The sequence below is a fragment of the Sebastes umbrosus genome, chromosome 13 (genome assembly GCF_015220745.1).
Source record: "Sebastes umbrosus isolate fSebUmb1 chromosome 13, fSebUmb1.pri, whole genome shotgun sequence".
NCBI lineage: Eukaryota > Metazoa > Chordata > Actinopteri > Perciformes > Sebastidae > Sebastes > Sebastes umbrosus.
Genome location: NC_051281.1, coordinates 18,047,508 through 18,074,983, shown reverse-complemented (window position 1 = coordinate 18,074,983; position 27,476 = coordinate 18,047,508). Strand labels below are relative to the sequence as shown.

Here is a 27,476-nt window from a genome sequence, read left to right as displayed (position 1 = left end):
TACACTCATTTTCAGGTTCATACTTGTATTTTGTGTTTTCTACTAGAACATGTTTACATGCTGTAATGTTAAAAAAAAAACAACTTTATTTTCCTCACACTGTCGGCCTGAATATGCCTGTATTTACCCTCTGTCCTGAAACGCTCCGTTTTAGCACATTTCGACAGGAATTGCATTGCTAGGCAACAGCATGGGTCCATGTGTACTTCCTGTCGGCTGATGATATTCACATACACTGCAACCAGTAATAAACTGGGACACATTTAGAATGTTTACGTATAAAACTGCGTAAAGGGTGTACATATTGTATATTTGTGACATCACAAATGGACAGAAATCCTGACAGCTTGTTTCAAACGCACAGTTTCTGAATACGGGTTTAGTGTATTTATCTTTGGATTGAGTGTTTCAATACTTTCGCAGTATTTATACAGAACTTAAGCCTGCTTTATAATAAAAAAAAAACATGAAAATCTCACTTTTTTTTTTATAACATGTCCCCTTTAATGTAAGCTATCTAACGTTAGTAGTTTACAAACTGAGCAGCATAGGTTTCTCTCTTATTGTAAGCTAAGCTAACTGTTGGCAGTTAGATGTTTACTAACTGACATTCTAGAACGGAACCCAGGCAACCGTGGGCAGTGAGATGATATACACGACGTGAACTATTAGTATTTAATAGCATAATTAACATGTTTGGGAGTGTTTTCAGTATTCAGGTTTAAGGTCATTTCAGCCTTCACCACCCCTCTCTCTCTCCCTCTCTCTCTCTATTCTCTGTCTACGTCTCTCTCTCTCGCGCGCTGCTGATCAGCGCCTGCTGCTGCTGCTGCTGCTGCTGTCTCTCACGTTCCTGCTTCTTTCTCAGTGTACGCTTGAAACTCCACACAGAGAGAAACTAGCCTGCAGCCTGCAGCCACACAACACACACAAACTCGGGTTTATTCCAACTTAACCGCACAGTTGTGTGAGCGATTATTGTGCTTTGTTAGTCGACTGACTGTGAGTCACACACACACACAGAGAGAGAGAGAGAGCAGGCGGTCGGTCGGTCGGAACTTGAAATATGACGATAAGCAAAATGGGAGGAAAGTCGTTGCTAGCTTGCTGAAGTTGGAGGTTTCTCCTTGTGGAAGAGGAAGAGGTGGCGGCGGACACCACGAGTTCACTCACAATCAAAAGGTAAGCCAGTGGAGCTAAAGTGGCAGGTTTTTGGGGGCTGCAGTGTGTTGTGTTGTGTGTGTGGGTTATACACTGAAGAGGATATAATGGCATTCACAAAATTGGTGATTATTATGGCGTTTGGTTAGGAGGGTTTTGCCGGTACAGGGCTTAGTCACCCCTCTGGCTCCACACGTGTGTTGAAATTCCTGCTTGTGTCTTTTTAATTTTCTCTCTTTCTTGTATCCAAACAACCTACTTTTCTGAGTTTTTTTCTCACACCTTTAGAAGCTGTGGACTTCTTCACAAAAATACAAGTTTTTAGAGGTTGATTGTTGTCCTATTTTGGTGAATTATTATCCCCTTTATAATATAATTGCACAATAGAAAATCCTCCACCACATTAAGTTGCACCAGTCATTTTTGTTCAAGCTGAAATATTATATATATAATATAATATATTGCCTTGCAGACTTTAGGAAACGCCTGTGTGTGTCTCAACTGTACTACCACCTAGTTTTCAAGGGGACAGTTCATGTTACTGTATAACTACAATGTGAAGCTGTTTCCTGACTCTGTGTCAGCTGTGGACTACTTCACAAAATACAAGTTTTAGAGGTTGATTGTTCTATTTTGGTGAATTATTATTCCCTTTATATTATAGCACAATAGAAAAACCTCCACCACATTAAGTTGCACCAGTGCAGTCATTTTTGTTCAAAATACAAGTTTTAGAGGTTAATTGTTGTCCTAATTTTGGTGAATTATTAGGACATCTTTGCCTATATAATAGCACAAACAATAGAAAACCCTCCACCACATTAAGTTGCACCAGTGCAGTCATGTTGTTCAAGCTGAAATATGATATATAATAACATAATATATTGCCTTGCAGACTTTAGGAAACGCCTGTGTGTGTGTCTCAACTGTACTACCACCTAGTTTTCAAGGGGACAGTTCATGTTACTGTATAACTACAATGTGAAGCTGTTTCCTGACTCTGTGTCAGCTGTAGCTGCTTTTAAAGCACCACAGTTTATCAAAAGAAACCCCCTTTAAATGTGAAGCTAGGACATGGTGATTTCACATGTCCACAGAACACTTAATAAAACAAGTCTGGTGACCTATAAATTCTTCTCATTTCCCAGTTAGTAGCCCTGCCTGGCTGTTCCCTGTAGTCTTGGGATAATGGGATACAGCAGCGTGTACAGACACAGTTAAGATGTCTCGCCTAGCCTCTGAGCATCAAAGTGTTTATTATCTCCATTAAAGCAAGACATGAGAAGGACTCAGATGGAAATAACTGCTGTTTGAATGCTGTCTTAACCTGATTCTACTTCAATGGCCCAAATAATTAATGTCAAAGTGATGCCCCCATTTCCTTCTTGACCTAGAGGCTGTTGTATGTTCACAATAACAGTGAATGTTGTTTGGCTACTGAAATCAGAAGGAGGCATTTTAACAAAGAAGTTGCATTGGAGAGAATGTCTTTGAGAAGACACTGACTGGACTTGATTTGACATTTTGGCGGTTGCTGCCACCTTGTTTTTTATTTTTTTTAATAATAATTGTTCATAAGCAGGATGACCCCTACTACTCTTCACTAATGTCATCACAACAGAGATACAACAACTGGCGTGATCATGGGATTTAATAGGAAGAAAGAATATACCAGCGTTTATGGGCTGGGCCTAGTTAGTCTAGCCTAGTCTTTCTCTGGTATCATGACAATGTGATTACGTAATAGGGCTGTCACTTTTTCAAATGATCAAGGTTAACCAATAAATAATCAACACGTAAAGCGTTCAAACAAGTTTGGACTCAACCCAAGGAAACTCATTCCAAACGTTGTTGTGAAATTGACATTGTTTTGTTCCATTGTTGACGTCGTAAATCAATCACGACTTCAGATTTGTTGTCTTGGTAATGTTATTATAAGGCAGTTCGCAAAACAGCCTTACCTTTATCCTATATTTTCTTGAGTAAGCGATCAGTTGTTTGGTCTATAAAATGTCAGAAAATGGTGAAACATGTCGATCATTGTTTCCCCAACGCCCGAGATGACGTCCTCAAATGTCTTGTTTTGTCCACAACTGAAAGATATTCAGTTTACTGTCTTAGAGGAGTAAGGAAACGAGAAAATATTCACATTTAAGAAGCGGGAATCAGATAATTTTGACTTTTTTTGTGTTAAAAAAAATTACTCAAACCGATTAAACGATGATCAAAATAGTTGGCGTTTGATTTAGTAGATGACAACTAATCGATTAATCATTGCAGCTCTATTGTCATGATTATTCATTCAGCATAACTCGCTAGTTTACTTCATTTTTTCGTTAATAAAGACGTAGCCTAGTTTACCGAGGCCACAGGGTGTGCTATAGATGAGCGCCCCCCCCCCCCTGGAGTGCGAGGACTGGCCCTGTGCACTTTCACGCTGTGTAGTTAGTATTTTAGCATTAAATCTTTGAAAAATCTAGTCGGTGGATTGAGTAATGATTACATTTATGACTAAAAAGTGACTGGCTTATTTTTGGTCTGATGTGATGCATCAAAGTGGCACACAGTTTGACGATTGTATGTCATTTATGCTTATATTTTCATACCTGTTTCAATCGCAAAGTTTTCTTGTTAACTTTGCAGTAGCGATTTCAACCACATTGCCTTGCCCTACCAATGTGTTTACCAGTTCTGTCACCAGCGTCAATGACTGGCAGTGAACTCTAATTGCGGTGGTTACGAAAACAGGTTTAGTGCCACCTATTTAAAGAACAAAAGGAGTTTTATTATGTCATAATTGCATGTGTGACACTACTTTACGTACCACCATTGATCCCTAAATATGTGCCAGCAGTCATTACTACCTCTCATTGATAGCTCTGGAAGGTGGACTAATTTTGACAGAGTGAGTAGCGATACGTTTTTTCTCCATGTTTCATAGACTTTCCTAGTTAACATTTTGTTCTGAGGGGCTTTTATTGTCTTTCTTTTCTAATTTGGTGTTTCAGAAGACGGACACAGTTTCCTTTGTACTGAGTCCTCAGAGGGCATGAATTGATAATGTTGTTGCCTACAGGTTATTGTCTGTCTGCCTCTTGTTCAGTGAGTGGCAGGATTTGAGATGAAAACCTATTGTCTTTGGTTTCAGTGCTGTATGATCTGACAAACGTGGATGGCCTACCATATGTGAATAATCATAATTCATTCATCTGACGGCTGGTAGTCAGTCCTCGTTGTGCTCTAAATAGATTTGATAAGTCATTTAAATGTAATTACGCTCGGACTCAGTGAATTGAGGCACAGAAGGGGCAACTGCAAATCTAACGCTACATTGTGTTAGACTGTGTTCAAAACAGAAATGTATCCCCTGCTCATAAGTAGGGCAAGGAAGTCCCTGAGAAAGCTCATGTCAGCCTTGTGGTGCAGCAGAGCTCTGTATCGGGCTGTCCAAATATTTCTGTAGCAGTATTTATTTATGATAGGCCATGGGGGGAGGTGAGCCATTCTCTCCCTCCAAAAGAGTCATACAGTGTGCATGGGCCATCAGCCAACTGGCAGACTAGTAGTTCCTCTGATATAACGCCCATACAAGTTCTGGCTGGTTCATGCCTATAGTTATTCATCTGGATCATCAGGGTGGCTCTGTTTATAGTTGTGTGAACTTGTATCTGTTGACTCTGTCCTTGTGCAAATTAAAACAAGTACAAGGAGCTAAATGCCTTTAAGGGTGTGTTAAATGTTCAAGTGTTTGTGTATTGTATTGGCAGCTAATAACTTTCTATTTGTGTTTTGTCTGAACCCATCATAGCTAATGATTCCTTAATAGTACATGCATGGCCACACCTCTCTGTGTGAGGTTATGCTCAGTCAATGGACAAACATTTTCTTTTACAAGGTCAGTATGTACAAACGGGTAGGGCTGCTCGATTATGACAAAATTCCTAATCCCGATTATTTTGGTCATATTGACATCACGATTATTTAACGAGGTTACTCACTAACTTTGGAAAATAAATGGTACATTTTAAAGTTAAATGCATTAATCTGGTGCACCAAGTCCACGGCCCCGGGAAGCAGCGAGGGCTGCTGTAAAGCTTACGGCTGGAGCCGCGAGCCACATTCACCCAGGGCCTTTCCAAGCCGACCTAGAGCTGAACCCCCCAAAAAAACATAATTGCGAAATGGCACAATAATCGTTTAATCTCGATTATCTTGATTCATAATCGTTGGAAGCCAAAATCATAATTGAAAATACAATTTGATTAATCGCACAGCCCGACAAAACAGGTAATTTCTTAATACTGACAACAAATCAGTTCCTCTGAAGTAGGCCGATAACCTTTAACTAGTTTTTCTGTAGGAATGCGTCTGGAGCATTGTTACTGCTGGTGGATGACTGTAAAGGAAGTTGTGCAAGCACATGCATGCCAGACTTCTTTACTGAAAGGGAATATTGTTTTTTTTCCACTTAGTCCATCTTTTCACCCCCCCCTGATTCAGCCAGGGTTTCTTGTCAGATGCTTTGTGTATTGTGTAACAGTGAAGTAGAAGACAAGTATCTAGAGATCTAAAAAAAATATTACTGTAACATGAATTTGTACATCATTTTGTACTGATGATTCAGTCAGGAGAGTTTCATGCCCGTACAAGCCATGAAAGTGCTCCTACTATCAGTCACCTAACATTGTCTATGGAGAAGATGAATGGGGTTTTTACTTTCCCACATAGCACCTCTGTGACAGGATATGTCTTTAATTTCTTTGCCATGATACTTCTGTCAATATTGTAACATTTATATTGACACAATGCCACAGTAATTGTTGCAACATTCCCTCTAGCTCATGTTGAGGTTGGGGGATATGATGACAAGCCATTTGCAGACACAGAACATTGCTGCCTGTTACGGTCCTCCTTATGAAAACAAAACAAGATGCAGGCAATATTTGCTGATTGCATTAGCATACATGTTGGACACTAGAAAATAAGACATTTCAGTGGAGAGGCCAGAGATGCGTCTGTGGAAATTTAGAAACTGTGTTGCTGTTATTACATTGGTTGTCTACCAGAGAGTATTGACAAGTTTATTTTTCATTAAATGGCATGGAAGTCAGTAAATTTCTGTCCAGAGGCACTGAAAACAGTGCAGGGATTGCACGATGATAGGGAAGCGAAATGTGGAACGTTGAAACTAGGGCGGTACGATTTTGAAAAAATATCTAATCGTTATTATTTTGACTGATATTGCAATTGCGATATGATTTGCGATATGAGGGAATGATAATTTTTACATAATTATTCTCATTTTCATTGAAAAACATATTAAAATGATTATGGTGTGATATTTGCGGGAATCTGTACCAAACAAAGATGTTTTCTTAAGTCTGTAGAATATGATGTTTGGCTAGGACATCTCTGCAGCACGACAATATTTAATTTATTTAATTCTTTGTTTTTTTTTACACACATTTCACCTTTAGCAAATATTGCGATAACCTGTGATTTGAGAAATTGCAGTAGGCCATATTGCGACTTCGATAAGATTTCGGAGGGGAAGTTACTACTTCTCCCGTGTGCCAAGCGTGTAGGATTGCAACGGTGGACGACGCGAAAGCGCGAATGGTCCTCTCTAGAGCCAGTTGTTGTAACAGTAGAGCTTAGAGTGTGTGTTTGGTGAAGCAGGAGAGAGAGCGGCAGCGGCGGGAGTGAGTAAAGTTATTGACTCCAGCCCAAGCAGGAAAGGTTAACGGTGTTTGGTTTGTCTGTTCTGGGCTACTGTAGAAAAATGGCGGACTCCGTGAAGAGGACCCGCTCCGTATGTAGATATAAATTGCTCATTCTAACAAAAACCCAGCAATTCTTATTTTCAGGTGATTATACACTAAAGAAAACATACTTAATAATATGATATTCTATTTCTGCCAATAGATCCCCTTAATTGTTAGGTCTTTAATGGTGTATTTATTGCCTCCCAACAAGACCAGTGACTTTTTGCATATGGACACACAATTTACATGCTATTCGTATTTCATGATCGTCGATAACTTTGTGTATTGTCATGATCCAAATGCCCATGCATATTAAATATTTGTCTACCTTTTCAGTTTCTAGACTAGCAGCCTTACCAGAGGTGTGTGCACTCTTGTGTTCTTTCTAGTTACAAGAAGGAAATTGGAAACATATCAAAACATTTAATCTGTATGTGCAGTCAGTTGCATAGCTGAATAGACACTGTGTAGACTAGGACACACGTCACACACAAACACTACGCAGGGAAATCTCTGGTATGGGTTAGTGCCGTTCTGTCGCAATGTGTAAATGCTAGGTAAAGAAACAGTCAGGAGGAAAGCTCAGAATGGAGATCCGTATTTCGGTTGTCTGCCTTGTTTGTTTGACCCTGATGTCAGATGGAAGGAAAGCTCAAGGAGAGTGGGGGGGTATTTAGGGTGGCATGAGCAGCTGTTGACAGAGAAGCAAGATCTTCTGGTCGCCATAGCAACACTTGTATTGCCCACACTGTCGTGTCTCTGTGTTTACAGCTTATTTGTGCAACCCTCATCTTGCTGAAAAAAGAACTGCCTGGCTGAGGCCTCTGTGTTGGCTATTACAATCTCAAGGGCACTTCTTTGTTATCATTGAATGAATGTAGAAATATACATTTACCAAATGAAAAAGGCAAAAATGATTAAAGATCCTTTCTCTTAGTGAAACTGTGCTTACGTAAAGGCTTGTTAAGACATACTGTACGGTTCCCATAAAGATGTAATAGTTTCAGTTCCTGTCAGTGGCGGAGACAACGGTCGCATCTGCGATATGTCAACACAGCCAGAAGACTGCCAAATGTTCTCTCCGTTCCAGTTAGTTTCTTTTTAATAAAGGGATCGTTTACTTTTGATTTTAGATGCGATACACCGGAACATGTGGCCCATGCAACATAAAAGCACAAAGCATGCACCAGCATAGATCTGAAGCCACCTCATTGTACGAACTTGCCCGTGTGAATAGTAGTGAATTTGCATATAGGAAAGAGGATGTGTTCAGTCGTTCATTCGGTGTCCTTGACGGGTTAACATGCAAATTGTTATGCATACATGCAGTGATATGAATGAGAGTGTTGTTGAATGAAGCTTTGTTATTTATTGTCTATAAGTATGAAGTAACAAATGACATGCAGAGACTCTATGAAGCTGTTTTTATCTGCTTTATTCTTTTTAAAGAGCATTAGGAAAGATGGAGATTTGATTCTGTATGTATGTGAGCTGCACTGAGCATCAAAAGAGCTTTCTGTGTCCCACCATCTCCTCCGCACAACGTATTTACTTGCCACCCGCCCCCACACAGCCATACACACATGCATGCCCTACAGCGACTGGTTCCTTGTGTGCTTACAAGCGCATATGACACCAGGTTATTTTGAGCAACCAGAAAATCAAAAGTGTTCATGCGCTGCAATAACTCGGTTACTGTAAAAGCTGTCTTTACATGTAGCTCGTCAATAATCCGATTTTTTTTGTGCTATATCTTTCAACCAAGGCTGACATATTAAAGACTTATTGCTATGAGATGATGTAAATGTAAACGTATTTTAATAACGTAAGAAAATGTTGAGCTGCACGAAGTCTCGTAAATTGCCTCAAGTGATGTCACTTGAGTCTGCGTTGGTTGGGGCTGAAGACTACAAGTGATTTTACCAAACCTCTGTAGCCCGCTCCTCATCTCTGCTCAGCAGCTCGACGCTGCATAAGCCGCCACTAGCCTAACACACCCAAAGAAGTATAGCAGCAAAGAGACGAAACTCAAATGTTGTTTTGACAACAGACACTGCCGCCGTTATAAAAAAATATTAAAACACTTATTATATTTATAATATTTTTATTGTTCAACACAGGCCATTTCGGTAGAGACATTAAATATGAGAGTAGAATAAAAATAACTTTATTTTACTTTTGTATGGCACTTTGCAGAGGGACATTTTACTGGTAGTTGCTTTCAGTCCAAAATGTCAGAAGCGCAGCTTTGCTGCTAGGCGCTGATGTTGTAATGGAAAGAACAATTGACTAACTTCTTGGCAAGATACGTTCTTTGACACACCTGAATCTTGGAACCAAACTGATGGTGGCCATTATGGGTAATGTAGATGCCAGGATTTGAACAGGAGGAAGAAAGACACAATATCTCTGGTTCTGCTGCATCGATTTTGATCTTTTTTTGTACATCACGAGTCCGACAATGTTGTAGGAGTGCAATGCTAAATCTGTGGAGTAGTTCTTAAAGTTTAGGCAACTAAAACTACCTGGTGTTCAGACCAAAAGTACCACTTAGTTAAATAATTCCAAGGATCTGAGTTGTATGGGAATGTTGCTAATGCTAATTTTAAGTAATTTCCACTTGCAAAAAAAAAAAGCTGTTGTGTGCCGCGATGGGAGCTTGTACTCCGGCTCAACAAACGCCATAAGCTCGCGGAAGCTTTCGCCTTCCACAAAGCTCAATCTCCAATCACAGTTTCGTGATAAGATGGCTAATCTTCTCAGCCCTGGTTGCATCACAACAATGAGGTGATGAGAGGTTGCCTGTTATCCGTCTATGTGTTTTCTCCCTCCGCTTAATAGAAATAGTTAATCATCAAACTTGTTGTTCTATAATACGCAAGTCTAATGTTACATACTGTAGCTTGCACTGCACATTAGTTTTGTTAATATTTAGGCATAATATTTCTAATCTAATTAGATAGGGGTTGTTTTGTTCCTTTTGTGTATTCAATGTATTGTCCACATCAATAGGAAAAAACAACCCAGGAGTTCTCCTCTTTGACAATGTTTTGTTTCCTTTGTTTCTACAGAGAAATACTAAATGGCACCGATAGGCAAGTGGGAGTTGTCATTTTTATTTGATGCTAATGGCTTCAGCATGAGGTTAGATCTTAGGTCCTGACGCTCCCGATTACAAGCCATCATGATGAATCCTTTCAGTGATCGTTGCTATCTGTCACCATCCCCCCATTCATTCCCCAGGGAGAAAATACGCTTGATGGCGGCGCCTGTGAAATTCTCTGTTTAAATAGAGAAATGCACACCCCAACACTCATATTGCTGCAAATCTATCAAGGTGTATATCATCGATTTTGTGAGGGTTTAATGCATTTGGTATGTTTGCAGTATCAGCGGCTGTAGTAGCGCACTAAATGCCCCCAATAATGTGTTACCCCGATGACCTTTGTCATTGTTAACTGCTGACAGAACCAGTAGATTAGGTCTACTGGTTCCAAGGGTGGCCAACCGTGTACGCGTTCATGTGCCAACAGTCTGCAGGTTTTTTCAGTCCAACTGATCACCTCAGCAGGTAATTTCACAAATGATTTCTTCCCCTTTACTTAAAGGAGTGCTAATCGGTGGATAGAGTCTTTGGTTTGAATGAAAGCCTGCAGTCTGTTGTCTCGCATGGCGTGGGAGAAGTGTTTCCCCTGGAGACTGAAGGCTCCCATCCCCCACCGCTTTGCCGACCTACATTGGCTGTCGCTAAGTGACTCATTGAGAGAGGCAAAGAATAATGCACAAATGGTTGTTGTGATTACCTGTGTGTGGGGATTATTATTTATCACCCTGCTCCCATTCCACCATCGCACCATCGCACCATCCCCCCCTCTATCCGATTCCCTTCCCCCACTCTGTATCTCTCTCTCTCCCCTCCCCCCTCAAGACTGCAGCCCAACCAGAAGCTTCAAAGGCGGGTTTTACTCAGCAGAGCAGTTCAAGAGAAAATGGCTGCTGTTTCCAGGTCTTGTTTGCACATCTGTCAGGAGGTGACTGTTCAGGAGAAAATGGGGTCCCTGGTATGCTGGTTTTCAACATCATTCTTTTCAAAAACCCTGCATGTGTAGGAGACGGCTGCTTGTGTAGTTCACATTGCGCCATCATTTTCTTGCAAATGTTTATGCTCAGAATGCGTTTTTATTTGGTTTTAGCGATGGATGGATAATCATCCATGTACTGTACATAAGCTCTATTTAGAGTACCGTTCAAGAAATGACGTGCAGTGGCGTGTTTGTTTTAACCTTGGGTGGCTGAATTCAAACAAATAGTGTTTCATATTGTTTAACTATGCAGAGAATATCTGTGTTGTGTCTTTGAGATCTATTTTAAGATCAGGTTAAATCTGCAATTGTCTCTTTTATTGTATACTAGCTACGATGAAAAAGCCTTAAGCAGGTCTCCAAGCTGGTTTACAGTGAATGATAATTCATGTTCTCGGCATGGTCTCTCTTCTCTCTGAAAATCCACATTCATTCTTACAGATTGCCATGAACAAAATATAACTATATCTTAATTTCTAACCTTAGACACTTCTTCCTTTCTTTTCACTCTAAATGATATCAAAGCCACATTTGCACAGTGTCTCAAATACCTTTTTTTCACAAAAAGTAGCATGTATGTAGGTTTTTTAAACACGGGAAAACACACAAAAAATAGCTGATAGAGGCATTTCCCATTGCCAGTAGACGAGTGTGTCTTTCTGTTTTTGTTTCCCCCGATGTGTCACATTCAACATCACGAGTGCGCTGGAAAACAGGGTTATTAAACAGTGACAATGTTACGGTGGTTACTTCTTTTTTTTGTACTATTGTTGGAACAGTAGGAAGACTAACAAAGTCAATGGAGTCTGGTAGCTTTAAGGGGCGAATATAATGGCTGTTTCTTTTCATGTCTAATTCGTTGAATTAAGGGTTTATTTAGACCAAACCAGAGCTGACGATTGTTGGAACAGTGGAAAGACTAACCTAGACGGTTGTGATGAGTTTCGTTTTGTTTCTTACATTTGAATGAAGGGTGTTTCGGCGATTAGCGAGGTAAATTTACTGTTGTCTGACTGGAATCTGGTGGCTTTGAGGAGAGTATATCCATTGTATGTTTTGTACGTTAATAAACTACAATAATTGTCCAAATCCAAATTGATTTTTTTATATAAAAATAAGCACATCACACATAGCATTGTGCCGGAAAAAGGGCGAAAGCCAGATGTTGGTGGGTTTTTTTGTCCAGTGGGAAAGGGGCAAAAGTGCTGTCATGTAATCCTCGGATTGTGCTCACGCCTGTGAAATGTTTCGCTTGACTTCAACTCAAATATTTTACAAATTAATAATCATCTCAGCTTTCATCCAATACATTGTAACAGTTTTAATTAATGTGCACTGCATGCTCAAATGTCTTCATTAGTTGTGCTCCTGTGATGACATTTCAAAATCGCAAACACCAAAACAAACAGAACACTATAGTAGCATTGCTCAATTGAATCAGTGTTGGATTATAAAGAAACATGTTTGTATTCCATATGACTGGCTTGTCCAATTTTTTAGAGAACTTGCATCATGACCTTTGCTTTACACTTTGAGTTATAAAAAATTCAACAACTGGCCTGCAATGCGTGTCTCCTTTGTTCTTGTAGGCGGTAAACCACAGATTCTGGTTTGGGAGCTATCACAGTACATAGGCCCTTTAATTGGATCCTTTAATATTTGCAGATTCACAACTTCATGCCAAAGCATATCTTGACATAATAACACTATAATAGATGGATATTTTTCACAAGATAATGCTCCACATCATCCGGAAATTGTAATTGTAATTTGGAAGTTGTTATCTTGTGTAGACGGATTTGATTTGATTAAAAATTCAGCTGTATCTGTTTATCCGATGCACGTGAAATGAAAGACACAGCTCGGTTGTCTGGCGTAGACGGGGTTGGAGTTACAGTATGAAGGCCTTTTTAACCATAGCTTCAGGCCATAATGCAGTCAGGTGCTTAGTATGGATGATGGTGGCGTAGTTTACATTGTCGAGTAATTGCCGCAAGACATCAGTAAACATCCTAAAGGTAATAACCCTAATGAGCCAGATGACCACTGCAGGGCTTCTCATTATTAACCGATTCAGGTTTCAATGTCTCTACCCTTTTGTCTACCCTGTCTTTCTTTTCTGCAGTCATCTGTTAGCATTTGGAAATGTTAAAGGGATGTTTGACATGCTTTCAAACAATTGTTACTCAACTGTAATTCAGTGTTATAAACCACAAAACTGAAACTGTAAGTCGAGAATTTATAGCTAAATACATGTTAATATAAATGCTTCAGTAATCTTTGTTTCTGGGTTCAGACATTGGGTGTTTTGCCACACCAAGAACAATTGCTCTTTTCCTCGTGTTGTCAGTAATGTGTGTGATTGACAAGTACAAGGACTCTGAAAGGAGAAACTTAATTTGGCAGGATTTTTCAGAGGGGGAAAAAGAGAAGGAGTAAAACAGCTTTATTTGTATGCAGTGCCAATTTCAGCTAGAGCTGGGTAGAAAACCAACTGGGCTGGTAAACAAGCTCTAGTGCAGAGAGTGGCTCCATTGCTGGAATTGTTTTGAGTTTTTCCAAATGAAGTATGAATTGACACATATTTTTTACTGTTACAGCTGTAGTGCTGGGCGGACGTTAATAAGCTTGTCGGCCGTGCTAAATTAACGCATCCCTCTTTGCCTCAGATCCACACAGAGTGAGAATAACACCTTGTTTTGCCACTGATGGGATTGAATCGATTTGGTGCATGTAACACATAATCTGGTCTCATTCCCTCGGATGTATTGATACTCCGTCAGCGTAAACACTTTTAATTTGGTTTCTCGTCCGGGTTGAAGGTGTTAACGGTGGTGATTTCGCTGTTACCTTTTACAATGTGTGGTATGGTTCACATTGCTATAGCAACGTGGAATAGTTGTTTGTGTGGGGCTTGGAGGTTGCCTGCATTATTTCCAGGGTCTTCTTATTTGCATAACATCTGGTTGCTGAACATCTGTAAGAAACATGATTCTAAATCAAGTTTCGTGCACCTTCTTCTTTAAAGATGTAATATCACATTATTACAAATCAAGGATGTATGGTTTTCTATTTGAGTGTCAGTATTGTGTCTCCTCTACTGTATATATATCCCCTACTTCTACGTGGTAGATCTGTGCTGGGTAAACAATGTTTTTCGTAGTAGCAGCCTTATAAGCAAGTGTGTTTTTGTTTTTTTTTCCCTTTGTGATGTCTTTCTTTTTTCAGAGGGATCATATCGTCGGGCTTTGACTCCACTTATCACTTCAGTGGATAAACCTCAGAGCCGTTGCAGAGGTTAGCATTTTGTCTGGTTTCCTGGAAGGCATATTGTTTGGTCAAAGGAGGCTCGGATGCCCAGGGAGTTGTGTAATGGATGGTGGCATCATGGGCCCATCTGATAGAGGGATTATTGCTGCTGCCCTGCACCAACGGGACCCGCTGAGCCCCTCCAGACTGCCTGTTAATTACGTTTCCAGTTGTTTGGTATGTAGCTGCGGCGGCCTCGCTTTGATGTGGCTACCCCTAGTAGTCGTAAGCTGAATAGAAACACAGTGGCAGTGGTCAAACCGGGGCACAGTGGCTGATGCGGACAAGCTTAGTGTTGTGAGTTGAGTATTTGGCTTCGAGTGAGAGTTTTGTTTGTTGAAGTTTAAATGATGAGGATGTAGGAAACAGTGAGATGAAAGCAGTATTTGATTATTTTAGTAGGGCTGACCCAAATGCTTTCAAAGCTTCGACCGTTGCCATGGTAATCAACCTCCAAATCAGCATTCGAATGCTTCGTTTTTTGTTTTATTTATAAATATGTATGTAGTAATAATGTATAAATCCCCAAATAGCCCACGAAATAAGAAATAATCCCACATTATTCATATTCAACATAAATTATTATTAGTTATTCTCAGATGGATATTGCTGTTTGTAATGTGCGGGTGTGTACAGTAGTGCGGCAGCGGCGCTGTCCCGAAGCTTCAAATTGCTTTGAATATTTCCCACCGAAGCTTCGAAGCTCAAATATGGTATTCGGGACAGCACTATATTTTAATAACATTTCTTTGAGATTCTGTCCTTCTTTTTTTGCAGTTGTTGCAGGATATTTTTTTTAACTTAAAGGTTACCTGTGGCGTTTTTGACCTCTAGTAGCGCTATGGAGCTGCTTATTTATGAGCCCATTTTGTTTGTCTTGTGTACAGCCCTGCAAATGGTTTCACACTATTTCACTGAATCGCAGTTGGCTGTAATACGTTACCAAAAGGTAGGAAAGAAGGAGACTGCTGGCTAGAAAACATGGATGTAAACAATACAGGATTTAAAAAACGTAAAAGCTGCTTTGCAAATGTGTTATGAGGATGAAATACACGTTTGTTTGACCTCAAGTGAGTGACAGTGGAACATAAGTAAACATAACGTAATGAGTTTGTTTACAAGAAAACACCTTTTTTAATAGCATCTCTTTTTGCATTCACAAATATAAAAGACATTGATTCTGTGGCTGCACCAGTTACAGAGATTGTTATAATTCCAGCCCTTAAGAGTGTCTGCTGTGGTACAATAAAGGCAGAGAGTCTATCTGAAAGAATATACCAAGGTGAACGTGAATAATTCATGTTGAGTAACATGTTCAACCCCTCTGGCTGTATGCCCACTGGTAATTGGGACAACACCATTCTCTGTCTATTTTGCTCGATCTCTCTTGTTGCTATGCTACCAAAGGGGAACTTGAGTGGGCCTGGACAGTGTTTGCAATGGAAGTTGGACAGCCATGCAGTCTTCATACCTGACACCATCCCCCCACCCCCCACCCCCTTTTATTTCTCTTTGTATTCCCAGCAAGATGTCAGTCCCTTAATTTCCCAGTGAGAGAGCAGGAAATAGTTATATAGTTATGCGTGATGGTTATGTAGTCTGTTATGACTCACCCTCAGTTTTCTGGTTGCTTCTTTTGTGAAGCATTTTAACCATAACTCGCTTATAGAGCATCTTTCATCTGTACTGTATATTTTTGTATGTTTACATTGTGTGTGCGTGGGTGTGCATAAACAATGTTCTTCCAGCTCCATTTACTCTGCCCTCCTAAAGCATATGCGTGAGCCATTATGAAGTATTTTTGCAGTGTTCATCAGCCTGAGGAAAAAAACACACAATGGAATTAAAAAAAACGTAATTGTGTTTCTGTTTTCTTCGACTCCTTCCAGTTTTTGAGACAATCTCGATCGAGATGTTAACATAAGCTCCGTTAAACACCACTATTTGTTGAAAATAACTCAGAAGTGAAGGTCACGTCGGGCTGCTATGAATAATTCGTCCCCTTGCTCTCTACTGTAATTCACTAGATGGGCAGTAGACAGGCATTTAATATCCTTACTGCTTTATCAGGGCTCTTTCCATCTAGATGGTTGGCCGGGTCACTAATGGGAAGCACCATTCAGTTCTCAGTGAAAGCCAAATGGATATAGACACTCCCATTAGGGCTGGAGAAGAAAGGTTGGGAATACTTAGATTCAGTACTAGACATGGATTTACAGGTTAAGTGACCCAGCCAAAGGAAGGAAATCATGCAACGGGCAAGACAAGAGTGAGCATGTACTAACAGAGGCTGGACGCCAGGGCTGCCCTGTGTGTGTGTGTGTGTGTGTCTATTCTAATATGTCTGCATCACTAAACAAGGATCGGGACAGATTTGTGCAGTGTGCAGAATTTGCATCTATTTTTATTGGAGTGTGATAGAGATATCGTTTGTCATCATGGTTTAAGAATATGTCATATGCCAGACCACAGAGCTAAATATTAATCTCAACTCCCCATTTTTGATTATATTTTCAGGAGTGAGCCCAGCCTTCCAACATTCCTCCTCCTCCCTTTTCATTGGGCTAAGATGAGTATTACCAGTGACGAAGTGAACTTCTTGGTCTACAGATACCTCCAAGAATCAGGTTTGTCACACTAATATCTGCGAAAACACACTGATGCTGTTTTATTGCTGAAAATAAATGGATCTATTGGGCTTCATGCATTAATTGCTGGTGTTTTTTTTTTTTTCAATATTGAAGGGTTTTGCTGAAAGACGTTTTTATGTGCAAATTTTCTGCATGGCGACTATGCTTTACTGGTTCCGGTGCGAATTATCCGCATTGCCGTGTTCCATTTACGTCAATGAGGCCCAATGAGTTTCCTTCAAAATAGTTTCCCGTGTCCAATTCACACAACAGAATCCAGACAGAGAATATCTAACGTTAAACTACACAATACATAAACTAATCGGACCCCGAATGTGATGCTAACGCTAACAATAGGTGTTGTGGATAGCCCCGCACCATGACCAACATATAACATTGGAAAGTTGCATGTCAGCTACATTACCATATTCATTGTATCGCAGCTGCTGGGCGATCTCAAGCCATATATATTGTCCTTTTATTTGGTTGTTGAGGTAGTCGTCACGGTGTTCGTTGTACATTATTAGATGTTGAGAAGGGGACTGCCCATTGTTCCGAAAAACACCAATAGGACCGAAAAATCCGCTGAAATCGAGGTCCGTCCGAATATTTTTTTCCCCTGCACGAATGCTCCGTAGGGGTGTGAAAGCATTCATAAGAAAATAAATACATTTCCGTGCAAATTTTATAGGACAAAAATCGGTGCTCAATGTGAAACGGTTTTAACTATGCACATCTTATTTGACCATTGTTTAGAAAATGCAGTTATTATGAACAATTTCAAAAGCAGATAATATGCGTCTATTTGTTTATGTTATGTATGATCAAACACGGTGACTTAAAATGAAGATATTTCTCCTCATCTTATAGTGGATGGAAATGAATGGAGAGTGATGAAACTGTGTGCGGAGATGGAAATAAACAGGCCATTCAGCCTCTGTAATATGAACACCTTGTGGGTGCACAGAATATTGCCTCGCTCCTCAGATGTCAACATGCTATTCACTCTTCGATAAGATTTGGATCCCATGACTAAAATCCTAGCTGCTGTGTTTTATTACTGGCTACTATTAGCCCTGAGAGGTCAACATTGCCATCGGCGTGCCTTATTATACTCTCAAATGTCATACTTGTTATGCCACTCGGTTTCTGTATCCAGATACTGTTAGCTTTGTTTGGATCAGACACGACTTTTCTTTGAATATTTGTGTCGTGTTTGTGCACATCTTGTGCTTGGCACTCTCCCGCTAATGAATGTGAATGGTGTTTTTGTTTTCAGGTTTCTCCCACTCAGCATTCACCTTTGGCATCGAGAGCCACATCAGCCAGTCGAACATCAATGGAACACTAGTGCCCCCTGCAGCCCTCATCTCCATCCTGCAGAAAGGGCTCCAGTATGTGGAGGCAGAAATCAGCATCAATGAGGTGAGGGCAAGGACCTGCTGTTACTCAACTCCCACTGATGTTTTCTATCGCTTAATGATACAAAGATAGGCTTTGATCTCTATGACAACACACCAGGTTAACTGCAAATGCTGTTAATATTTTCAGCCTGTAAGAAACACTGTGGCTCTAGCCAGCAGGAAACACTCTTCACCCCTGTAATTGATCATTATCAGGACAAGTCGCTAATCAAAAACCCCGTCACGATGTGTCATTAACTGCTGTTATCCTGACAGGACGGCACGGTCTTCGACGGTCGGCCGATCGAGTCGCTGTCGCTCATTGACGCGGTGATGCCAGACGTGGTGCAGACGCGGCAGCAGGCCTTCCGCGACAAGTTGGCCCAGCAGCAGGCGGCCTGTGCCATGGCGGCTTCGACTTCTGGAAACCAGTCCATCGCACCAAAGAACGGAGAAGCCACTGTCAACGGGGAGGAGAACGGCACTCACAATATGAGTAAGTTGAATCTTCTAAATACGAGAGTCCCAATTATCTCAAAGTAGGAATTGACTTGATGAATCATGTGATCAAATGGTAATCAAGAAGAAAGGGACAGACAAGTACTAAAAAATGTGTCTTCTATGTAAGTTTCTAGACTTGCAGCTCATAAATCTAAGGATCGTTTTTTCTATTGAAATATAACAAAATGTAAAAAAGCTTCTTGGCAAAATGGGTCAAGAAGGCTGGTTTCATTGCAGCATTCTAATTAGTTTCTTTACTTTTCACCCAAACCATCATGGCCATGGCGGAATTATAATTCTGACTCCTTTTTGACTAGTAATAGAGCATGCTCTGACTACATTAACGTTTCAAAATACCATTGCATCTGCACTATGATGTGAATCTGTATGTGGAACATTTTCAAAGACATGGCAGTCAGGAGTTGATCTCTCTGTGCTGTGTTTTGGCTCTGTGCTGTCAGAAGGAAGCAGCCTAGTAGTTGCATTATTACACCTCCCAAAATCATCAGTTTTTCTACTTCAAGTGACATATCCAGTAGGGGTGGATACGATCTTATTTCGTTTTTAAACATTTTACAGTATGCTCAGTATTGCGATAAGATATCTTGCGATTTATTACCTTTTTTCAACTGCAAATGTGATTCTTTTCTAGTTTCATATGACACCAGTAGCTTCAATCTAGCTTTAAGACTGAGCCTGCTACAACCTCTAAAAGACAGAATAGCAGAAGAAGTTAATAGTTAACATGATAAAAGGTCGATACTTGACGTCTGTGTATCAATACAATATTGTTACGTAACATATCGTGATACTATACAAGGTACAAGAACGTCATTGTCATTATGCAAATTGCGAAATTCCGTTTGCCCTCAAATAGTACATTTTATTAAAAATACAGTATTGATTCCCCCCCACCCCTAATGTCCAAATTATGACACAGTTTTACACGGAGAACCACAAACAGCCGCGTGGTTCTCACAGAACGTGATATCATTAGCAGCTGTTTGGCTTCTCCTGCGAGTGAAACCAGAGAGGTGTAGATCAGGTGGAGCTTTAGACAAGGGGAAGAGAAGTTGATGTTTGTGTCAGCACATCCACCCAATTTAATTCGAAGGTGTGGATGGCAACAGGAAGAGTCGGGTGTGAGTAAGGTTTCGCTGTCTTTCTGGCTTTCTCACATGGCAGAAATGTGACTGGGTCCTCATTATGCTGTGATAATTGTGTGCACTCTATAAGTGGGTCAGAGATAAATAATGAAATAGAAGTGGCATATCCTAGCAGAAACACATCTTTGATATCTTCCTGTTATTTAAAGATAGCCCCCTCGCCTCCTGAAACATTCATTAGAGGTACATTCATCAGCATTTTATGTATAGCTCGCTGACAAGTGTGGACATAATGTGTGTGTTTGCGTGCATGTGCTGCTGAATTTATAAAGATGCGTGTGTGCGTATCTGTCCATCTGTGTTCTCAGATAACCACAGCGAGCCCATGGAGATGGATGTAGATGTGGAGATACCAGCCAGTAAAGCCACGGTGCTGCGAGGCCACGAGTCTGAAGTGTTCATCTGTGCCTGGAACCCTGTCAGCGATCTGCTGGCCTCGGGGTGAGTCCCTGTCTGCGCTGAAACTGATCTCAATGCGTGCTGGATGAATCATATTATACTCTATGCACGCTTTGGCTTTTATTTCCTAAGATATATGACCTCATACGATCCATCGCTGACAGCTTATATCCCAACAATCTTTTGACCCTCCCCCCCTCCTGCTGCGTTGGTATTCTGTTTAGCTCGGGGGATTCCACCGCCAGGATCTGGAACCTGAACGAGAATAACAACTCCAACTCCACCCAGCTGGTGCTGCGCCACTGTATCCGAGAAGGTGGCCAGGACGTCCCCAGCAACAAAGACGTCACCTCGCTAGACTGGAATGTACGTCCATCCACAAACATGTGTCCTCTTTCTACTTTCACTAAACAGTTGTCTGTGCAGCTGAGGACGGTTAAGTAACAAAGTCTGTTATCTTTCCATCACACAGAGCGACGGCACTCTCCTGGCAACGGGCTCGTACGACGGATTTGCAAGGATATGGACGAAGGATGGTATGTCCTCCTTCATACCGGCACGGTGTCGTTTCCTGGGTCGTTAGGTTTATGCCATTGTTATTGTGAATAATGCAACCTCTGTGACAATTTTTTGAAGGATCATTTCTAAACGAAATGGATATGGCTCTTATCCATTAGGAAATCTGGCAAGCACCTTGGGACAGCACAAAGGGCCCATATTTGCACTCAAGTGGAACAAGAAGGGGAACTCTATTCTCAGCGCTGGTGTAGATAAGGTATTTCAATAATAATATCCTCATGTGTTTTTTGTTTTTTTTTATTATCAGTCCTAGGGCTTCAAATTAACTTTTTGATCATCAGCCAAAGTGTAAATCTGTAACATATCTTTTTTATGGTATCCATAAACTACAGTGCTAACGGCACAGTTATCAGTAAATCTTCTGTAAAGTATAAACTCAATATACAGAGAGAACCCTGAAATGATTTGATATATCTTACATATGTTATGAAATATTTTCACATAATTGTATCATAGCATAATTGTAGCACGTAACCAAATCTAATTAAATACAACTTTATTAACCCTCTCAGACCCACAGGGGGTACAGGGGGTGTTTAGAAGGAGATAGCAGGTCAAACGTATATGTCACATAGAAGTGGTGTACATCATCTGAAAGCTGGGATCCTGAAGACTCATTTGAGATGCAGCTCAGCACTTTGTGTCAAGTTCTATAAAATCAGAAATAAACATTAATGAATTGATTAAAATAAATTGTGAAAGCGTATCAGGGTTTAGAACATTATGATGGAACTATATGATAGCCATTCCCATGCTCTGTTATGTCTCAGTTGTTGTTGCAGCAATTTTCGGGTTGATACCATTTGTTACACAGATTTGGTGCTAAATTTAACTCCTTTTTTTTTACCACTCGAGAATTGATTAAAATGATAATTTATGCAATTCCAAAACTGTTTAGGGACTCCAGTATGCAGAAATATTCAAACATCATTTTTAGAATAGACGAAAATAATTGTTTGTCCCAAACTGCATGTGATTATCATAAAGTGGGCATGTCTGTAAAGGGGAGACTCGTGGGTACCTATAGAACCCATTTTCATTCACATATCTTGAGGTCAGAGGTCAAGGAACCCCTTTGAAAATGACCATGCTAGTCTTTCCTTGCCAAAATTTAGCCCAACTTTGGAGCGTTGCATTAATTATTAACATTAATTGCATGTTTTTGTTGTGCTATACGGTAACCTGAACTGCTGCAGATATGTTTATTTTGTGGATGATTCTTCGAAACACCAAAGACAATAAATATGACACTAGCTGCATCAGGGATTTTTGTTTACCCTACCTACCTATTTGGTGGAATTTATTTCAAACCCTGATAGTCCTCCAGAGTACTTACGAGTATGTCTTCTTCTTTATGATGATGCATACAGAAATGTTGCATTCGTGGGTTTTAAATTCTCAATTTTGTTTTTCCAGACGACAATCATTTGGGACGCACACACAGGAGAAGCCAAGCAGCAGTTCCCTTTCCACTCAGGTGAAAAGCGAGTTCACTATGTATCCAGAACAATAAAAGCTTATCATTGTAGATAATGAATAGGATGTTTCCTGCTCAGCTGCGGTTGTATTATGGGCTCATAAACCCTCCCAGCCCTTAATGCATCCTGTGCATTTTAAATATCCCACAGCCCCAGCACTGGATGTCGACTGGCAGAACAACACCACCTTTGCCTCCTGCAGCACAGACATGTGCATCCACGTATGTCGCCTTGGCAGCGACCGGCCCCTCAAGACCTTCCAGGGCCACACGGTGAACAGCTTTTTCTGTGTTGCTCTTCTGACCTTACATCACGCTGCTCGCTCACTCGACGGTCCCGCTAACGAGTTTTTATGTTTTGCAGAATGAAGTTAACGCCATTAAGTGGGATCCATCGGGTATGCTGCTTGCCTCCTGCTCAGATGACATGACCTTAAAGGTGAGACTTCAGTCTTTAGAGCTCAAAGACAACAAACCTGAGTGGTGATTTGTATTCAGTCACACTTTTGCTGTTTCTCCCTCAACACGCCAGATTTGGAGTATGAAGCAGGAGTCCTGCGTCCACGACCTCCAGGCTCACAGTAAAGAGATCTACACTATCAAGTGGAGCCCCACGGGGCCCGGCACGGGCAACCCCAACTCCAACATCATGCTCGCCAGGTGGGAAATCTCTCACACGTAGCTCAGGTTTAGTACCGAACAAGGCAACCACCCACGTCGCTCAATTTTTAAAAGAAAAGTTTGTGTGCTCAGAACAAACTGTGTGTGTGTGTGTGTGTGGGAAGAGGACTCTTGTCATAGCCTGGCATTCAGATGAAATCATGTTCCATGCAAAATCCCAGTGCTAGTTCTTGTCAGTGGCCCAAAGCCATACACCCTGACCCAGATGTTCATGCATGTGTAGAATGTTCTAATTCAAATACCACAGGAATTTACAGCCCTTGCTTGACAAACCCAGCATACCTGCCCGTAAATCACATTAGAAATAAACCTGCCATTATCGCCACTGCTCGGAAGGAACTTCATAATCTTAAGTAAATGCCACCGTTGAACATTACGTGTGCGATACATTTTTAATTGACTTCAATTCCGCTCCCTCCATAATACATCCTTCCGAGTTCGCTTTCATTTGTTGCCAAGGGCACCCATAGGAGATTAGAAACTGCCTATTTATACCTCAGCGAAGAAGATGTGTTAATTGAAATCAGCCTCCTTTTTTATCATCATTTGTTTTCAACAGTGTCTCAGTTTTAGGGTCACAGATGCTCACAGTTTGTCACTTTTGTTTGAGAAGTTCACACTTGTTTTTTCTTTTTTTAATTGCTAAGTGTGACCTTTGAAGTATAGCTTTTCCTTCTTAAAGGAGCAGAGATTAATGATGTTTCCAAGATGTGAGTGTTTCACATGTTAGGAGAAGACGCTCTGATGCTAACAAAAACACAAATGGTGACAATCTGTAGCCTTTTAAAGATGTGTTATTTATTAGTTTCTTTGTTTTCTGTTTATGAGCTTTTTGGGGTTAGTTCACTGCATGACAAATCTGGAAATAATGAGCGTTTAATAATGAGTCATTTAAAAAGGCATCTTGCAGGCACTAAAGAAACTAGTGGTTTTGGTCATTTTTTATGACCAGCAAATGTGTTTTTTTTCTAAATGGATCATCTTTAGGAATCACTCTCATATCTGATCTGTGCCCTCTTTGTGTTTTCCACACCCACAGCGCCTCTTTCGACTCGACAGTACGACTGTGGGATGTCGAGCGAGGGGTCTGTATCCACACGCTGACCAAGCACCAGGAACCCGTCTACAGCGTGGCCTTCAGCCCCGACGGCAGTCACCTGGCTAGTGGCTCCTTCGACAAGTGCGTTCACATTTGGAACACCATGGTAAGCGTCTGATTTTATACCGTTCCAAAACAGCAGAGGAGAAGATTCATTGTGATTGCTGTCAAGAGCTGGTCATTCATTTGTTCACACTCTTGTTTACAGACTGGAGCCTTGGTGCACAGCTTCCGGGGTACTGGTGGTATCTTCGAGGTGTGCTGGAACAGCACTGGGGACAAAGTTGGTGCCAGCGCGTCAGACGGCTCAGTAAGTACACAATTGCAGCTCCTTTAAGCCTCGTTCACACTACATGATTTTTCCGCTCCTCAACGGTTTTTGGGGTTCCCCGCTGAAAGCCTCAGATCAGAGGCAAAAATCAGCGTAGGCTCGCCGCTTGCACTCGAGCGTCACGTGTGAACTGTTCAAGGACTCGAGCTGAGAGGCTCGCCGACGCTCACCGATGAATCACAGACACATTCCAGATATCTAGTATGCTAAATATCGAGCTGGTTGAGGGGAAACTTGGGGAGGAGGGGTCGCCTGTAACAATAGCAACTTACTGTATGTGCTGCATTTGCAACACGTAGCAAAGTTGTTGTTACACATTCTTGTAGTAGAAAGATCTTGCAGTATGTGACCTCCTGTCGCCTGTCAGTCATGTAGTGTGAAAACCACAACAACTTAAGACTCCCAATTACAAGACAGCAAGTTGTGTAGTGTGAAAAGTACGGCGATCTGCAGACTTTGAAAGTCGTGTAGTGTGAACTCGGCTTTACTTATTTACTTGTTTGGTTTGGTGCCTGTAAATAAAATTGTCAGAAAGAACTCATTACAAGTTCTTTGCGAACAATAAGTAAATAAAAAAGACATGTTGCTTGATATGTATTACTAATGCTACCTAATTCTTTACCTTCTAGGTATGTGTTCTTGATCTCCGAAAATAGCCGACTTGAGACTTTGATGATGAATCCTGGAATGTGCGGGCGAATTGCCTTCTTCTGACATCAGCAAACACACTCTCATTGCTCAAGAAGAGCTGTAAGGTGGAGCGAAACAAAACCCCCCTCACAAGGAGTAAAACCAGATGACTGCAGCAGCCTCCGAGGAGCCAACACCAACTGACTTCAGTGCACCTTACAGTTTGTTGATGCGTGTTTTAACGACACGCCTATTGGAAACATAATGGAAGCCAGTTAAAGAGATCCCCAAGACTGGACTGAATCCAACATCCCTGGGTGCATCCGTGTTTTTAAAAGGTTTTCTAATGAGAAAGTGCTGCGATCCCTCCGGGCCGACTGGTCCAGCTGTTATCGGGTTGTAAGGGTGGAAACACAAAGATGAGTTTTATATAAAGAGAAAAAGTGTTAATGAGACACGTGTTTGGCTGTGAAAGGCAACAAATTATGAAAGAAAAAGGTTGTGGTTTTTAAGAATTCCTCTGAGCAAATGTTACCTCATGTCCAGAATGAACTAACTGTGGACGTGATAACAGTAACATCGATACTGAAGCACCGGCGTTGTCCGTTGACAGGGTGCTTAACTTCTTCCCAGTGGAGAATAGTTTGTTTCAAGAGTACTTCTTGCTTTTTTTTTTTCCCACAGATGGACTTTTGAAAGTCAAAAATTGAATGTGCCGCTGCAAGGTAGTTCTTAGCTCACGTTTAACATCATGTCGACAAAAGGAAAAACCTGCCAAGAAACAGTCCCAATCTCCTAAAATGACCTGCTCCATTCACTCGAGATTAGAAAAATGTCATTTTGTGGACAAGATGTGAAAAGTGTGGTTTACAAAGAGAATTTTCTCCCTTTTTTGGATGTAAATTTCAGAATGTAAAGATATGTAAATTAGATTAATACACAGACTTATATACTGTGTATATATGTTTATATACAGTACACTTTATTGCCATCCTGTAGGGGCTCATTAACGGCTAGAGCCGTCACATCTTTGCTGATAATACGTGACGAGACCTCTTTTTAAAACGAAGTGCATGTGTCATCAGCTTCTTTTAATAGTCTTTTTTTCAACTGGGCCGATCACATCCAACGACTTGTTTTGTTTTTCAGTGAGTCACAAATGGCTTTGACACAGATGTGTTGAGCAGCTTTTTTGCTTTTCCACTATTGATCCCTGTAAAGCCGCGGAAGAAACGCGCGCCTCATTACCGGCATTCAGGGAATTATCTGGTCAACAATATGGGAGAGAACAGTCATCACAGTCTTCTGCTCGGTTTCTGCTTTAACTTGGTATTGTGTGTGGAACGGGACAGAATCAATGTTAAGAGTTACCATTGCAGACCTGAGCGGGAAAACAACTACAGCTTGATTATGGTTTCTCTTGGCACTTTTCCTCACAAACAATCTACTGAAAAATTCAGAGCACATTTTGACCAGAAGGTGGAGGTCAAGCAAAAGTCCTGCTGTTGCTTCAAAAGAAAAAAAAAAAAAAAGATTGGTCTTGTCAAGTCCCACCGAATACTGCCGGCTGATCAGATTTGAAATGTTGTGGTTAAGTGTGGCTCCATCTGCTTCTTTCATGAAAGAGACATCTTCAAACTAACTTGCCACCACTTTTGATTTGCCTTTTGTTTCCGGTCCTTTTCCCCTTTCAGTCAATGTCTGCTCGAGCAATGTGAAGTGCACTTTTTGTAATGGGTGGATACAGCAAATGTTCCGATTTTGCTGAAAGTTGAAGGGCCAATGTTTTATTTTTTCTCTTTTTTGTTTAATGTCACAATTGGATGTTAATGGGTGGTTCATTGTTTTCTGACTTTTTTTTTTTTTTCCATTTGCTGAGAGCCATTATTGTCTGTGTCAGACTGAGAATTGGGCTGTGGGGTTGGTGGCCATTCTTGGCGTGCTAAAGGAGCCCGGTATGGAATAAGTGCTGTGACGGCTACTATATCTCTCTCTCGCGCCCTGGTCCAGGGTGCGATCACCTGTTTCCAAGACAAAACGTTGAAGTCATTCAGTGTCTCAAATAAATCACTCTATTTTGATATCAGAAACCTACGGAGCCTGTGTCTTGAATTCTGTGTTTTTTCTGAGCTCAGGAGTATTTTTTGTTTGTCTGAAACCACTCAAAAAGACATTAAGACCAACAAAACCTTAACAAATATTCTTGACATTTAATATAGTATAAAATAGATTTGTGCAAAAATACAAGATTGACAACTGGAAA

General features: G+C 40.9%; 1 protein-coding gene across 2 annotated transcripts; it reads left to right on the top strand.

Annotated features, from left to right (window-relative positions):
* The first annotated feature begins 725 nt into the window (after window positions 1-725).
* On the top strand, window positions 726-27,303 carry tbl1x (transducin beta like 1 X-linked). Of its 2 annotated transcripts, none has more exons than XM_037789985.1 (15): window positions 726-1,182; window positions 16,835-16,944; window positions 18,227-18,372; window positions 18,627-18,846; window positions 20,317-20,458; window positions 20,641-20,782; window positions 20,889-20,952; window positions 21,094-21,191; window positions 22,412-22,472; window positions 22,624-22,745; window positions 22,837-22,911; window positions 23,005-23,132; window positions 24,193-24,358; window positions 24,461-24,562; window positions 25,213-27,303. In XM_037789985.1, exons 2-15 carry the CDS (start codon window positions 16,887-16,889, stop codon window positions 25,237-25,239), a joined length of 1,551 nt encoding a protein of 516 aa, XP_037645913.1. In that variant the 5' UTR covers window positions 726-1,182; window positions 16,835-16,886; the 3' UTR covers window positions 25,240-27,303. The 2 variants fall into 2 exon arrangements, with proteins under 2 accessions (XP_037645913.1, XP_037645914.1); XM_037789986.1 differs by having other exon boundaries at window positions 729-1,182; window positions 20,326-20,458.
* The last annotated feature ends 173 nt before the right edge of the window (window positions 27,304-27,476 follow it).

What these genes read in the sequence shown, in the direction of transcription:
- tbl1x (XM_037789985.1), top strand. Translation starts at nt 16,887, where the DNA reads ATGAGTATTACCAGTGACGAAGTGAACTTCTTGGTCTACAGATACCTC. An exon ending in AGCGATCTGCTGGCCTCGGG is followed by an intron (nt 20,459 to 20,640) that starts GTGAGTCCCTGT and finishes TATTCTGTTTAG; the next exon opens with CTCGGGGGATTCCACCGCCA. An exon ending in TCAGCGCTGGTGTAGATAAG is followed by an intron (nt 21,192 to 22,411) that starts GTATTTCAATAA and finishes TTGTTTTTCCAG; the next exon opens with ACGACAATCATTTGGGACGC.